Below are 16,386 nucleotides of genomic sequence, written 5' to 3'. Positions count from 1 at the left end.
ATGCAAAACATTAAATAACACCACAGGGATGCAATCCGCCAAACCCAAACTGCTGGCATATCTACAAGACAACCCATTTAGTTTCTGCAACAAAACCAAAACTTTTTCCTCAAGGGCAAATTGGAAGCGGAAACAATGTATTAAAAAAACAGAACAAAACAAAACTTGGGACATTTCAGTGGATCTTAAAATATGGATCTTACATAGATCATGATTCAAACAAGCACCAGGTGAAAAACTTTAAAAGACTACCAGGGAAATGCAAATACTAACTGTATATTTGATGATATTTATGAAGTACTATTTTTAGTAATTTTTTTTTTTTTTTTTGAAATGGAGTCTCTCTCTGTTGACCACACTGGAGTGCAGTGGTGCCATCTCGGCTCACTGCAACCTCCACCTTCTGGTTCAAGCAATTCTCCTGCCTTAGCCTCCCGAGTAGCTGGGATTACAGGTGCCTGCCACCACAACTGGCTAATTTTTGTATTTTTAGTAGAGATGGAGTTTCACCATGTTGGTCAGGCTAGTCTCGAACTCCTGACTTCATGATCCACCCGCCTCGGCCTCCCAAAGTTCTGGGATTACAGGCATGAGCCACCGTGCCCAGCCAATAATTGTTATGATCACTTGAAATGGCGTTACCGTTTAGGGATGCATATCGAAATACAGAAGAAATTATATGATATTAGTGATTTGCTTCAAAATAAGCAGTTGGGAATGGGAGAGCTTGTGAATGTAGGTGACTAACATTGGTCATGATTGCTAATTATTGAAGCTGGATGATTGATATTAAGTCTCTCTATCTCTGAATATGTTTAAAATTTTCTCTAATAAAGAACCTTTAAAAGTCAGAAAAAGGAATTAGTAATAATGGCAAATACTTCAGAGAAGAAATATCAGGACGGGAATACGTCCATTGTATTTAGCAACTCAGAAGCCACTAGTGTCCATGGCAAAAGCAGCGTCTTTGGAGTTTGTTGAGGGTGGGACAAAAATTACAATGCATTAAAGAATGAGTGGAAAGCAAGAAAGCATTAAAATCAAGATGTTTTCTTTCCTTTTTTTTTTTTTTCTTGAGATTATAGAGAGCACAAGGATGTTGCTGCTGTGGAAGAGCCAGTGAAGGGGAGTAGAAAATCTGTACGTGTAAGGTAGAGAAAGGGCCATGAAAAGGTTGCCGTGAATGAATTCATAGCATGGGCAGGGAAGTGAATTTTAAATCTGAGCAGCAACATCTCTTCTGTTGTAACAGAAGAGCAGGTAAGGATGGGATCATGTGTGTGTCTGTGTGTAGATTTAGTGAAGGAAGGCAGAGCAAACTCTCTTGTGATCGCTATTTTCTTAACGCTGTAGGGGGTTTAAATACTCTGCTGAGTAGAAGGGAGCTATTGAAGGGAGCAGATTTCAGCTGATCACAGAGGAGAATAGAAAGAGCTGATTGGGGAATGAAAGATGGACTGTGGTCAGTGTGGTGGGTCCAGTTATGGTCAGAAACCAGAATGTTTTAGCAGCTTCAATCTTCAGGACCGATTTCCTCCAAGAAAGGGTAGGAGTGGAAATATGGGCATGAATGAGGGGACTTGGGGCAGGAGCCTTACCACAGTGTGATGGAGGGAAAATAGAGCAAGGAATTGGGAGATATGGACAAGAAAGTGTCTGATGTTATAGGCTAAGGATGTTAGGCTGGAGCAGAAAGGAAATAAAAACAGACAGGAGAAAGTAAAGGGAGCAAGGGATTGGATGCCCCTATAAGATCAAAGAACAAGGATGAAGGAAGTAATTGAATAAGAGAATTAGTAACATAAGAGATTACTGTTAGAATGTGGGATGTTTTGATTTAGCATTTCACAACAGAAATAGTTCCAAGTGATTTTTTTAAAAAGTCAGGGATGTGGTCATGTGTATAGCTGAAGTCTAGTGAGGGTGGAATTCACTGCAAATGAGGAGGTCACAGAAACAAAAGGTCAAGGTGCTGGTGTGCTGTGGGCTTTAGAGCGGGCCAGAAAATAGCTAGACTGGGATGGAAAAGGAAACAGTGATCACAGTACCAAAGTCCTCAGTGAATTAGGAGGAGAGATCAAAAGAGGTAGAGAATGATACAGCCAGATGGCCTGAGCTTAAAAGAAATAGGACTTTTTACTGGAGGACTAAGGAGCAGTAAAATAGTCCTGGAGAGCAAGTGAGAAGCTGACCCTCTCACTATCTTGAGATAGAATACATGATAATGAACAGCTTCTACCTGAGGAGATGGCAGAAGAGGTGGTGAGGTTAGGGCAGAGCTAGGATTCCATTGAGGCAGGCAGGAGAGGTAGCTTCCCATGAGAAGGCTGAGGATGGAGACGAAGGCATGTATCATGGAATAAGAGATGTGGGGCAGGGGAATTGTAGAAACATCAGGAAAGGAGAGTGCAGTGAGTGATTTGTTCAGGTGAAATAAGTGCTAATAGAGATTTCTAGAAAATGCTCTGAGATCTCACTGGGAATGGGAAGGGGAGATGGAATAAAAGGGGCTAAGGATTCAGAATAGGATGCTAATCGTTGCATATTCCAGCACAATGAGGTTAGCATGAAGGGAGAGGGAATTAAAACACATTACATTGCCCTCCCTTTACTCCCACAGCACTCCCTGCCACACCAAGTTTCATCATTAACCACTGTCAGGGAAGACCACATTGAAGCAGAAACTTTGTTGGAGTGGTTTACCTGGCAAACAGAGAACCAGGCTGCATTCCAGGCAGCTGAGTCAACAAATGTCCAAGCAGCCATTTTCATCCAAATGACTGGAAGGTTGGGATCCATTTAGGGAATGAGGCTGGAAAGATAGGTCTATACTTGATTGTGTTGATTTATTTTTATTTTCCAGGTGATGGCAAGTCATTTTAGGAGGGAATTAATCAAAATTTGATTTTAAGGAGTTTGCTTTGGAATACTATGGAAGATGAATTTGTATGGGGAGCCAAGATCAACATTTATCGAGGTCATACTGTGTACTAGGCATTGTGCTAAATATTTGAAATACATTAGTTCATTAAATGCTCACAATAAACCTGTGAGTAGATATTAGTATCGCATTTTATGTAAGAGGAAATAGGCACAAGAGAGCTTAAATAACTTGCCTGATGTGCTTAGTGAATAACTGGGGAAACTGGGATTCAAATTCAGATTTGAGTGACCCCAAAGACTGTGTTCTTTTCCATACCATTGTGTTAAGCCTGAAGACAAGAAGCCAGTTGTAAGTCTAGTTTGGTCAACCGGGTGAGAGCCAGAATTTAGGCAGTGAGCTTGTAGAGGGGAACACCAATCTGAGAAATAAAATCAATCAGATGCAGTGACCAGCAGACCTGATTTGAGAGGGGAGTCAGTGATGATTCTGATATTTCTGCCGTTAGCATCTGAGTGAAGAATGGTGGTGCCAGTGACTGAGACAGGACATACAAGGGGGGGAATGGGCTTGGGTTAGAGGTAGGAAATCAACGGTCTGGGCATGCTTAGACTGAGGTGTCTGGAAATTCCCACAAGGTAATTGAAGATGCTTGTCTTAGTCCATTCAGGGTTCTGTAACAAAACACCTTAGAGTGGGTAACTTATAAACAACAGTCTTTATTGCTCACAGTTCTGGAGGCTGGTATGTCCAAGATCAAGGTGCCAGTAGATTTGGTGTCTGGTGAATGCTCGCTGCCTCATAGATGGTGCTTTCTTCTTGCATCCTCACATGGATGAAGGGGCAAACAGGCTCCTTCAAGCCTCTTTATAAGGATACTAATCCCATTCATGAGGGTGGAGCCCTCATGACCTAATCATCTCCTGAAGTTCCCACCTTTTAATACTATCACAGTGGGGATCAAACTTCAACATAGGAATTTTGCAGGGACACAAATATTCAGTTGACAGCAATACTGAGGCTCAGGGGCAAAGGATGAGTTAGAAATAGATATGACAGTGATCAGTCGTTTATTCCAAAGGTGAAAAGTATAATAGAACATGCATTGAAGAGGCTATGAATGCAATCTTGGAGCTGCTAATGCTTCAGGTGCTGAGGCATGAGAACAGGATGCTCGTTAAAGAATGTGATAAAGGCTGTTAAACACCAGAGATATCAAGAAATATACAGATGGCAAGGCAAGAAGAGGGTCACGTGGACCTCAGTGAGAACAATTTTAGTGGAGCACTAGAGACAGATTGTGAGTGGTTGTGGAGTGAAAAGGGAAGACAGTCGACACAGAAAATATAGACTAGTCTTTCAGACATGAGGCAGTGAACATAAGGAGATAGAGAGGCGACTAGCAGGGAAAGCCAGGCCAAGAAAGGATTTTATTATTATACTCTCTGAGAGACCTGAGTGTGTTTGCGGCCTGAAGAGGAGCCAATGGAAGGTGTATGGTTTAAAAAATGGAGGAACAGAATTCACCACTATATAATTCATCCATGTAACAAAAAGCGACTTGTACTCTAAAAGCTATTGGAATAAAAATTAAATTAAAAGAAAAAACCAGAGGAAGATGATTTCAAGTGACCATGTCAGGTTTAGGATAGGGAGAAGAGGCAGAATATTGGTGAGACTAAAAAAAGGCTTACAGGTAGGTTTAGCTACATGGAAGTGGAGGGGGAAGGAAGAAAGAAGAGAAGGTCCCCCATTTCTTCGGTGGAGTCAGAGGCAGTTATCTGTTAACGGTGATGGGAACTGGGACGTGGTAGGGAGAGGAAAGAGGATTAGACCAGGCCCTATAAGAGATGGGACAGGGCCCTGACTACAGAGGATATCTGAACTGTATAGATTTGAAAACCAGCTAGGGCTGAATATCACAGATGTATTTCATAGGTGATATCTAATTTAAATTTTATGAGGTGATAAGAAGAGTCCCAGGAATTGTGTAAAATTGCCATTGTTGAGTCTCTTACAGGAATCTCCTGAATATGGCATTCAAAGCTCTCCACAGTGTGTCCCCACCATTACTAGAGCAGGTGAACAGATCCAGGTTTGGGAGATGCACCACTTCTTTACAATTCTTCTAAGCCAGTATTCTCAAAATGTGGCCCCAGATCAGCAGCAACAGCATTACCCGGGCTTATGAGAGATGCAAACTCTCTGGGCCCCACCCCAGACCTTCTATGTCAAAAACTCTGGGGATGGGGGCCAACAATCTGTGTTTTAGAAGCCTTCCAGGTAATCCAGACGTTGCTAAAATATAAAGAGCCATGCCCTAAACCTCCGTAAAGTTCTGTTTCAAACTTCCCATCCTACAGAGCTGGTGGGCAGTTCAGTTGTGTTGAGGGATCCTTCCTTTCTCCCAGGGTTGTGTTAGAGAACTGGGGATCTAGTTTAGGGTTCAGACAGGAGAATGAAAGCTATTGTCCCACCTCCAACTGGGTTTCCTCATATAATGAATATGCTACATGTTCTGGACAGAGGTTTGTACTGTGAATGTATTTGAAACCCCAAATTAATTATAACCCTTTATGGTGTTCTAGACAGTTACGCTTGAAACCCTTGACAATATGGGCTAGTGGTTTTCTCCTCTTCTTAATCTCAATGAGCATAAAATTTAAAGGAAGCAGTCACATCTCTTAAAATTACTAATCACAGGCTGGGCGCGGTGGCTCACGCCTGTAATCCCAGCACTTTGGGAGGCCGAGGCGGGCAGATCACGAGGTCAGGAGATCGAAACCGTCATAGCTAACACAGTGAAACCCCATCTCTAATAAAAATACAAAAATTAGCTGGGCGTGGTGGCGGGCACCTATAGTACCAGCTACTCGGGAGGCTGAGGCAGGAGAATGGCGTGAATCTGGGAGGCAGAGCTTGCAGTGAGCCGAGATCTTGCCACTGCACTCCAGCCTGGGTGACAGAGCAAGATTCCGTCTCAAAAAAAAAAAAAAACCATATATAACTAATGACATTTTGCAGGACTGTGGCTGAAAATAACCTTTATCTTAATAAAAGAGGCAAAGTAAAAAAAAGGCTGTCTTGAAAATATTGAAAATTGAGTTTTTTGGCCTTTTTCCATCTTACTGACAATGAGAATTTTCACAGAAGTGTAGCAGGGACAAAGATATGAGATGGGTAATTATTTTAGCCCCTTCTGACAATAATAGTTACCTTTGTAATCTTTACTTTAAACTTATTGGATAACTTGGAGTCATTTTATCATTTAAACAAGGCAAAGAAGTTTGTAATAGATTCTTAATAGGATTAGTAATAGCCTCACACTTCATCTTGTAAATTAAATAACATAAGGAAAAATCCTCCAAATCATAGAAACAATTGGTGCTAAGAAACAACACTATGAAACAGTATGAAATCAAATTTTTTAAAAGGCTGCAATTTAATACTTTGTTGATAAAATATAGTATAGTGGTGGGGTGCAGTGGCTCACACCTATAATCCCAGCACTTTGGGAGGCTGAGGTGGGCAGATCACCTGAGCTCAGGAGTCCGAGACCAGCCTGATCAACATGGTGAAACCCCGTCTCTACTAAAAATACAAAAAATTAGCTGAGCGTGGTGGCTCATGCCTGTAGTTTCAGCTACTCCGGAGGCTGAGACAGGAGAATTGCTTGAATTCACTGCAACCTGTGAGCCGCTGCAGTGAGCCGCTGCAGCGGCTGCAGTGAGCCGCTGCACTCCAGCACGGGTAACAGAGAGAGGCTACGTCCCAAAATAATAATAATAATAAGCTCAAAAAGATAACCAAAAAAAGATCAAAAGCAAACAACCCGACAACAAGAAAATTTGGAAACAGAAATATGCATTTTGTACACTCTACTGCCCAAGAATTCACATGTCTAACACAATAATAAAATATTTAAAAAGAAATTCTGTATTCCAGGGGTAATGTCAGCTGGAATTAGCACAGTGAGCAAAATGAATCTCACCCTGAAGCCTATAGAAAAGTCCATATGAATTCACTTTGCATAGCTAAATGATTTCCAGAGAGACAATAACATTTCACATCCTGAGAGAAGTGATGATTTTAAAGTTCCAAATTTAAAATGAAACTTCTCTACCTAGGATCTTAGAAATATTGCAGTTAAATGAAAAAAAGCATATTTAGAGAAAATGTAATCATTGTCAATTCTCTTTGTGATTTGAATAGTTAATATTTCCATTTATTTTATATGGTTTTATTTAAACTTTCCTTGAGGATTGAACAGGTTGAGTTTTTGAAGTGGTACCGGCTAAAGGACAAAGGTGATATTGCATATTTTGGGGATGTTAAGGTCCTAAACAATACCCTTTCCCATCCTGTTTATCTTGTGCCTTTTTCTACCAAACTGCAGTTTCACCCTCTACAGCCTGTATTTATCCCCATGATTGCCACTAGACCTGCTTCTTCAAAAGTTGTCCTGTCCTGCTTTCTTGCCTGTTCCAGGGGTCATTTTGCCATTTTCATTTTCTTTGATGACTTTGCTACTTTAATAATGTTGATTAGTCCCTTGGAATATCCTTTTTATAATGAGGCTGCTTTTAGAGTATAGTAAAAAAAAAAAAAAAAAAAAAAAAAACTACGTATTTTAGTCTACCCTTTGTGATCCTTTAAAAAATGTATTAAAAATGCATTGCCTGAATTAATTCTGTTGAGTACCAACTCTTACCTTTTACTGTATCTTAGCACATTAAATTTCCCATCCATCAAAACATGCTGGAGCTGATGCTCAGAAATAAAGTATGTACTCTTGGCTGGATTAAGACATTCATTATTCCACTCAGCTTGTCTGTTTGCTGAGGTTTTGGATAATTTTTTTTTCCTGTGCTGCAGTTTAGTTTAGTGGCTAGACAAGTTCTGAGTCTTTGGATTTTTTTATCAATGCATCCAGTTTGGAAAGTTTCAGTGGATTCCAATTAAATGTTGGGTTAATATTTATTTTGGTCCTGGTACAACTTCAGATGGATTTAGGTTCACGATACTGTTTATGTATTTGCCAGTTCAGTCCCTTTCTTTAGACTTCAACGGCTTATGTTTCTTCTATTTGTATTGAATATATCCTCTAAATCCTTTCTGCTCTCGACTTTTGGGTCTTAAAATTCAATTCCTTTATATCAACTGATCAGGTATATGGCCTAACTTAACCCATGTGTTTGTATTTGGTGTGGATTTTGGACACCACCCTGGGGTGCTGTCATCCAAGAACCTTTCATGATATACATTTGATTGATGGAAATCACTGACTTCCCCCGAATATATCTTGACATTTTAGACATTGTATAATCTTTCCTAGCAGTTAACATGCATCTCAGTCCTCTAATCTTTTAAGAGTGACTCTGCTCTGAGAATAAAATTTTCCAAGTGACTGGAGAATTATGTCTTTGCACAAATTAGAAAGATAATCTTCAATTTTCAAGCAACGACTGTGAAATCAATAAATATTACCTATTTCACTTTTACATCCTCTGCCGGGGTTAAAATATAAGATGGCTGTCTTAGCTGATTGTTTTCCCTGTTAGCTACTAGAAAAGAACGATAATTTGAATTTTATGAATAAAAAAGACAAGAAACAATTTTTCCTAAGGAAGAACATTAGTTATTACTTTTCAAATATCTTCATTAAAATGATTATGTATTACAATAAATGTTAAGTATGCGTATATTATAAATAATACAATGATTTAAAAAATACTTTTATCTCTTGAATCACAGTGAGTATGAAACTGGGATAGAATTGCTATCCTTTCCCTGTAAGACTATGAGCTCCTTGAGAGTAAGTCCCCATGTTTTTTGTCTGCATCCCATTAACTGGCATAGTGCTTGGGACCTGGTAGGCACTGAGTAAATCACTGAGTTAACACATGAATAAATAAATGCCGGTTTTTAAAAAGATGTACATTGGAAGTATACTATAGCAAATATTTAGTTAGCAGTGGTTTTGAGCAGTAAAATTCATAGCCGTAATTTAGAAATATAATAATTAGAAAACTGAGGTTAAGCTTTAAAAATCCTACTAGGAAATATTTAAGAAACTATAATATTGAAAAAAGAAAACAGAAGTTTGAAGGAGATTTAGTTAGGTAAAGGGAGAAAGGAAAGGGCATTCAAGCAGAATGAACAGAGTATGCAAAAACACAGACACATGAGATAGTTGGTACTCTCTAGCTGTGTGAACTTAGAGAAGTTACTTAACCTCTCTGTGCTGCAGTTTAGTCATCTCCAAAATGGGGATTAAAATACCTCCTATTTCATAAAGTTCTTGTGAAGATTAAATGAGTGAATAGTTGTAAAGATGTTAAACCATGCTAAGCATAGAGTAACAATATTAAAGAAGTAGCAATAATAATAATTACTATTATTACTGTTAAATATTATGGTAATTGTTGCTGTTATTTGGATGCTAAAATGCTTTAGTGAGACTGGAGCAGTGGGTACAAGGTGACTGGAAGAGAATAATGAAAGGACAGCTCTGGGGACAGAATGGGATCAGATGACAAAAGGCAAAAAGGCAGCCTTGTGATGCCACGCGATGGGTGTAGACTTTCTTCTGAAGATGACAAAAGTGATAGCTTATGTGAAAGTAGGGCCACATCACCTCTTGCCTGATGTCATGTAGAGTGAAAGTGGGCAGGGAGGACATCTCACCTTCCCCTCAGTATTTTGAACAGCAGTGATAGTGTAATGTTCTACCTCTGATAACTGCTCTATCAAATTACCAGCAGTATTTGTGTTCCAGAGGAGCCCCTGGATACATCCCATGCATTCCCTCCTATCTCCACAGTAGTTGCTTGGATTATGAATGCACACTCTCACAATTCCACCTCATAAAATGACAGCAACTTGATTGACCGGAGTATTAACTTTTGCAATCCTTCACGAGACTGCCCTTCCCAATTCACTACCTCTAAGTTTTCAGACGAAGTCTAATTATGATTACAGTAGTCATAATAATAATTGTAGCTGCATTTAACTGAATAATCACATGTGACTGGCATTATGCCACTGATGTCACATAATTTTAAGTGTATTTCTGTAAATACACTGCCACACGACCTCCTCTGGAGTGGATCACTGCAGAATTATCTCATCTGGCCTTTCTGCTAGCTTTATGTTTAGTGGCTTCTATATTTTATCTTCAGTTTGGCTTTTCTTTTTATCGACTTATAATTGTTTTTAAATTTGGAGGCCAAATATATATTCCCTTCCTGATGCTTCTTGGTTCCAACAAACTCCTGTCACTAGTACTTCTAATCCTCACCCAAAACCCCATTAGTCTTTTCATACCTGCTCTCCGAAGTCCTGACTTCTCAAAAGGAATTTAAATGTGGCAAGACAAAAAGACAGAGGTACTTTCATTTGTCTTAGATCTAAGAAAAGTATGTGTAGGCATATCTCAGTATATTTGAATATTTCTTTTACGTTATCTATGTATTTCTTTACCTTGTTTCACAATTTAGTGCATACTTACACTTTTTTAAGAATAGGATATTGCTTCGTTCATCTTTATCCTGTGTCTAACATATGTTAGTTTGCTAGTATTACACACAATGTGGAATGAGTAGAATTTGCCCATTAGAAGTAATTACTACTTTATCAACATGGGACAAAAAATATTGGAAGATTATTCTCATTCTTCTGGTACTTTGTAAAGAATAGATATAATAAGCATTTTGTAGTGGAAAAATAAATATAATTAATTTTTGAAGGCTTTTCTTTTTTATTATACTTCTGGGATACATGTGCAGAACGTGCAGGTTTGTTACATAGGCGCCATAGGTTTGTTATATACACATGCCATGGTGGTTTGCTGCACCCATCAGCACGTCACCTACATTAGATATTTCTCCTAATGCTATCCCTCCCCTAGACCCTCACCCTGCGACAGGCCCTGGGGTGTGATGTTGCCCTCTCTGTGTCCATATGTTCTCATTGTTTAGCTTCCACTTATGAATGAGAACATGTGGTGTTTGGTTTTCTGTTCCTATGTCAGTGTGCTGAGAATGATGGTTTCCAGCTTCATCTATGTCCCTGCAAAGGAAATGAACTCATCCTGTTTTATGGCTGCATAGTATTCCATGGTGTATATGTACCACTTTTTCTTTATACAGTCTATCGTTGATGGACATTTGGGTCAGTTCCAAGTCTTTGCTATTCTAAATAGTGCTGCAGTAAACATACGTGTGCATGTGTCTTATAGTAGAATGATTTGTAATCCTTTGGGTATATACCCAGTCATGGGATCGTTGGGTCAAATGGTATTTCTGGTTCTAGATCCTTGAGGAATCGCCACACTGTCTTCCACAATGGTTGAACTAATTTACACTCCCACCAACAGTGTAAAAGCGTTCCTATTTCTCCACATCCTCTCTAGCATCTGTTGTTCCCTGACTTTAATGATCTCCATTCTAACTGGCTTGAGATGGTATCTCATTGTGGTTTTGATTTGCATTTCTCTAATGACCAGTGATGATGAGCTTTTTTTCATGTTTGTTGGGCGCATAAATGTCTTCTTTTGAGAAGTGTCTGTTCATATCCTTTGCCCACTTTTTGATGGGGTTTTTTTTTCTTGTAAATTTGTTTAAGTTCCTTGTAGATTCTGGATATTAGCCCTTTGTCAGATGGATTGATTACAAAAATTTTCTCACATTCTGTAGGTTGCCTCTTCACTCTGATGATAGTTTCTTTTGCTGTGCAGAAGCTCTTTAGTTTCATTAGATCTCATTTGTCAATTTTGGCTTTTGTTGCCATTGCTTTTGGTGCTTTAGTCATGAATTCTTTGCCCATGCCTATGTCCTGAATGGTATTGCCTAGGTTTTCTTCTAGGGTTTTTATGGTTTTAGGTCTTACGTTTAAATCTTTAATCCATCTTGAGTTGATTTTTGTATAAGGTGTAAGGAAGGGGTCTAGTTTCAGTTTTTTGAATATGGCTAGCTAGTTTTCCCAACACCAGTTATTAAATATGGGCCCAGGGAGGGGAACATCACACACCGGGGTCTGTCGGAGGCTTGGGGGATAGGCGAGGGAGAGCATTAGGAGAAATACCTAATGTAGATGGTGGGTTGGTGGGTGCAGCAAACCACCATGGCACATGTATACCTATGTAACAAACCTGCACGTTCTGCACATGTATCCCAGAATTTAAAGTACAATAAAAAAGAATAGTTTTCAAAATATAATTATATTTATTTTTCCACTACAAAATTCTTATTATATTTATTCTTTACAAAGTACCAGAAGAATGAGAATAATCTTCCAATATGTTTTGTCCCATGTTAATAATAAAGTAATAATTACTTCTAATGGGAAAATCCTACTCATTCCATATTGTGTGTAATACTAGCAAACTAATATATTTAGACACAGGATAAAGATGAACAAAGCAATATCCTAGTCCAAAAAAAAAAAAAAAGTGTAAGTATGCACTAAATTGTGAAACAAGGTAAAGAAATACATAGTTGTAAAAGAAATATTGAAATATACTAAGAAAAAAACTCTTCTTTTTCTTTCCAGAGTGAAGTAACTGGCCCTCCCATAAATTCTAGGGAACCAGGCCTCAGTGTTTATTACTGGAAATGCACCAGCTTTGTGGAAGTTTCTGGAAAGGAATGTTGTGGAATTGGCGATTGAGTGAAATAGCTTTCTCTCCTGTCCCCTGGTTCACTGACTTGAACTAAGCCCAAGGCAAAAGTAAGAGGAGGTCTCTTATAATCTGTCAACTTCCTTCTCACTTAGGACCTTCCTTAAGGATTAAAAACTTAACTTTTAAACCAGAGTTCCCCTTTACTTCTCTGCCAGACCCAACTACATTAAGGGATTTGACAGGTCACCAATCCAGGAGGGTTATGCATGAGACACTTGGCTTCCACCCACCTATGGAATTTAATTTATGCCTGGTTGGTTTGACTTTTTTTCCCTCAATCACCCTCCTTTAACAAAGGCCAGTCAGTGAGCTGAGTTTTGCTGTCTTCTGCTATTAGGACCATTTTCTTAAGATAGCAATCCACAGACCATCACAATGAAGTGTGTTTGTGTCTATGAGTGTGTGCCTATGTGTGATATTCTTTCTTTTTTTTACAGTATTTTATGTTTATCTTGATCTGTAATAAATTAAAGTGGTCATGATTTTCTCTAAGGATGACGTCCTCCAGCTCCACCCAAGAAAGTCTATTTATTGGGAAAATAGTTCTTAGCAGAGAAAGACTATATCTTCTTTATCAAGTTTGTGACAAAATTATTACCAGTTTCTCTGAGGTAGGTCTCTCCCCATGCTCATTCTTCCTACATAATCCTCTTAGATAATCTACCCAAAATATACTTTTCATTATGCCATTTCCTTATACTACAACATACAGTAGTGTGTATTCTGTGGAACTGTAACAGGCATTTCTCAAGGGCAGGAATTCTATGATTTACTCTCTCTATATATATTATATATTATATGCATATCCCATATGCATATAGTATATTTACTATATATAGTGTGTGTGCATATGTGTGTGTGTGTGTGTGTGTGTATGTATATATATAGGCAGAAAGTTAAAGTCAACAAGCATCTTTAGTAGGGAGGTCTTTTTAAATTTATTCTTCATGAATGAGCTGCATATATGGCATGTGAAGATAATCAGAGTAACCTAAATGCAGCATACTGAAAGAACAGTAGTCCTGAAAAACAAAACTCTGGAAACTAATGGATAATTGCATTGCTTGCTTTCTTAATCATTTCAAACACCTCCACCTGCATTTCATGGTTCTTCACACTTTTGGACAGGTGTCTAACCATTAGTCTCATAAACTAGACATGTAAAGGTCCAGGGGCAGCTGAAGTTATTGGAGAAGTGTGTGGTGCTCCTTGGTGTAGGAACTCCAGGGAAAATTAAAGAACTTGTTAAACAAGGTGTCCTTAATTTGAACCCCTTAAAGTTTCTGAGTTTTGACTGGAACTGGAGAGATCAGAAGTTGAGGAGAATGAGGAAAGTATTTGAACTTCTGGAAACGGGTGTGCTCAGTCTCTGAGAGTCAGAATCCTTGAAACTGGGCCTTTTCTAAGTCTGAGTTCTAATGAAGATTCCAGTTTTCACAGTAGAAGTTAAAGAAAAAAATGTCTAGAAAAGAGTGATTTAGAGATCCTTCTAGGCCTATATTTTTCCCATCTTATGTTAATTGTAATTGGGTCAGTTAGAATTTGGTCTATTAAATAAAATGGTTTAATATTTTGAACTGTCCACCTATTCTTACATGCCATTTAGTAGTGCACTCAGATGCCTAAATTATCTACCAGGTTTTTTCTGGCTCAATAATGCAACACTCCTATAGTCAGAAAACGATTATCGTAATAATTTTAATCAGCACCAGAAAATTTAATACCTGAATGCAATGTAAACATTTTTGTTGTGTTTATGTGTTAATTGTTTCCCTCTTTTCCACTGAACTATAGCTTCCTAAGGTCAGCAATCATATTTTACATCTATCCTTTACTCTCCATAGCTCTCAGTCAGGGTACTAAATGATTAATATGTCATTTAGGCTGATTGTCTTATTGACCAATTACATATCAATTAAATTAAGCTACCAGCAGTCATATTTCTGGCAACAATTATAGGACAGGGTAATCTCTGAGGTTTTATATTTATTGTGAATTTATTTCCATCCTCATTTGGGCACCCTAGTGACTGAAACACAAGTGACTCCTATGGACCTACAAAAACGCCTCAGTCCATTCCTTATTGATGTCTCTGACTACTCCGTTCTCCATTTATCACCTTTTTTTTTTTACTTCATTGATCTTTCCTCTTCTGTCCAATCAAATGTACAGTGTTCACATACCAACCAACATGTTATCATTACAAAACGTGCAAGAATAACAGTGCAAATGTAATTGATATTCTGCCATGAAGTAAAGGCAAATATTGCCTTCTGTATCCTTCTAGTCAAAAGAATACTAGATTTGTTGGATTTTATCATTAATTTATTCATTAAAGCAGCATTCATGGAGAACGTAATGTGTTTTTAAATTCATGCTTTGTGTTTTTAACTTTGATAAGAATAAAACGTGACACGATCTCTGGTGCCAACAGGTTCATCGCCTACATCTTACTACTAAAACTTGTATCAATAGAACTCCTTTTAAAAGAAATGTTTTTGGCCACCTTTAGTATTGCCTGAAGTTAGTTTCATTATAATGTAACTTAAATACATCTAGACAAAGAACAAGTTATATATTCCTTATACTTATTCATTCAATACATGACCATTTATTGAGAGCTTACTATAGTTCAGGTACTGGGAGTATCACAGTGACAAGGGCAGACAAAACCCCCTTGACTTCACAAACTGTTTATTCTGGTGGGAAGAAACAGTGTGGAAACCAAAGAAACAAACATAGTTAATTCTCTTTTTTCGCCCAAGCTGGAGTGCAGCAGTGTGATCTCAGCTCACTGCAACCTCCGCCTCCTGGGTTCAAGCAATTCTCCTGCCTCAGCCTACCAAAGCAGGAGATTACAGGCATGTGCTACCATGCCTGGCTAATTTTTTCTTTTTAAGTGGAGACAGGGTTTCACCATGTTGGCCAGGCTGGTCTGGAACCCCTGACCTCAGGTGATCCACTGACCTTGGCCTCTCAAAGTGCTAGGATTACAGGGTAAGCCACCACACGCGGCCAGTTAATTCTTGTTATATACAACAGTTGTATTCTATAAAGTTGCCGCAAATGCTAAATTGACAAATACTAAATGAACCATTGCTTCTGAGGGAGATACTGGATTTGGTTCCTATGAGCTTCTGGTTACAACATTTTCATCAACCTATGAATACATGATCTTCTTGGATGTGTGATTCTGTTTAAAGACACTTGATTTAGTATGTATTGTTGGTTCATTGACATTGGGATCCTTAGCCAGTAGCTCATGCCTGAAGGAAGCTTGTTTAACACATGTATTTTTCCAGTAGGGCACATCACAGCCTCTGGCACGTAGGAACACTAGACAGCACTTCAGCACTATGCTTGGGGCCATTCTAAACAGCGAAATTGGAAAAAAAAAAATGCAAAAACCATGGCACCAAATAGACTACAAAAAAAAAATAAAAGATATTTGTCTACAATATGAGAGCTGAAACAAGAAAGGAGTGTAGTCTTATTCTGTCTCAGCTGGGAACAGGTATATCAGGGGACTCAAATTTTTTGCCACTCTTTGCTTATTCATGAATGATCTAGGAATATTTATTTTGGGATTACAAATAAATTTCAGAAAGTAGGAGAATTTGCAACCATGGAATCCATGAAAAATAAGGAATGATTGCGTATAATAAATATCGAATAGTAATGAATGTTGCCAAAAAAATGAAACAGATCTGGAGACTGATGGGAGTTTGGGAGAACTATTTGAAGTGGGTGACTAGGACAGTCTGCCCTGAAGAGGGGACACTTTAATAGGTATGAATCTTGAAAAGTAGTCAGCCCTGTGAAG

The 16,386-nt window shown here is 38.5% G+C and overlaps 1 protein-coding gene across 9 annotated transcripts in view; it reads left to right on the top strand.

The window, feature by feature from the left end:
• The window catches only part of DYNC1I1 (dynein cytoplasmic 1 intermediate chain 1), a 342,240-nt gene that overhangs the window by 286,581 nt on the left and 39,273 nt on the right, over positions 1 to 16,386 (top strand). Inside the window, exons 16-17 of one of the 9 annotated variants that reach the window (XR_002734626.2) lie at positions 12,434 to 13,174; positions 14,590 to 14,619. The exons of 7 other annotated variants lie outside the window; for them this stretch is intronic. Coding sequence is in view for 1 of the 2 variants with exons in the window: in XM_023226608.2 (XP_023082376.1) it covers positions 12,434 to 12,550 (117 nt within the window). In the remaining variant the exon portion in view is untranslated. Of the gene's footprint in view, positions 1 to 12,433; positions 14,620 to 16,386 lie in introns of those variants that run through there. One more of the 9 variants, XM_023226608.2, reaches the window with a different exon arrangement.

The sequence above is a fragment of the Piliocolobus tephrosceles genome, chromosome 8 (assembly GCF_002776525.5).
Source record: "Piliocolobus tephrosceles isolate RC106 chromosome 8, ASM277652v3, whole genome shotgun sequence".
Lineage (NCBI taxonomy): Eukaryota > Metazoa > Chordata > Mammalia > Primates > Cercopithecidae > Piliocolobus > Piliocolobus tephrosceles.
Note: the sequence above shows the minus strand (reverse complement) of the source record. Positions and strands in the feature narration are given on the sequence as shown.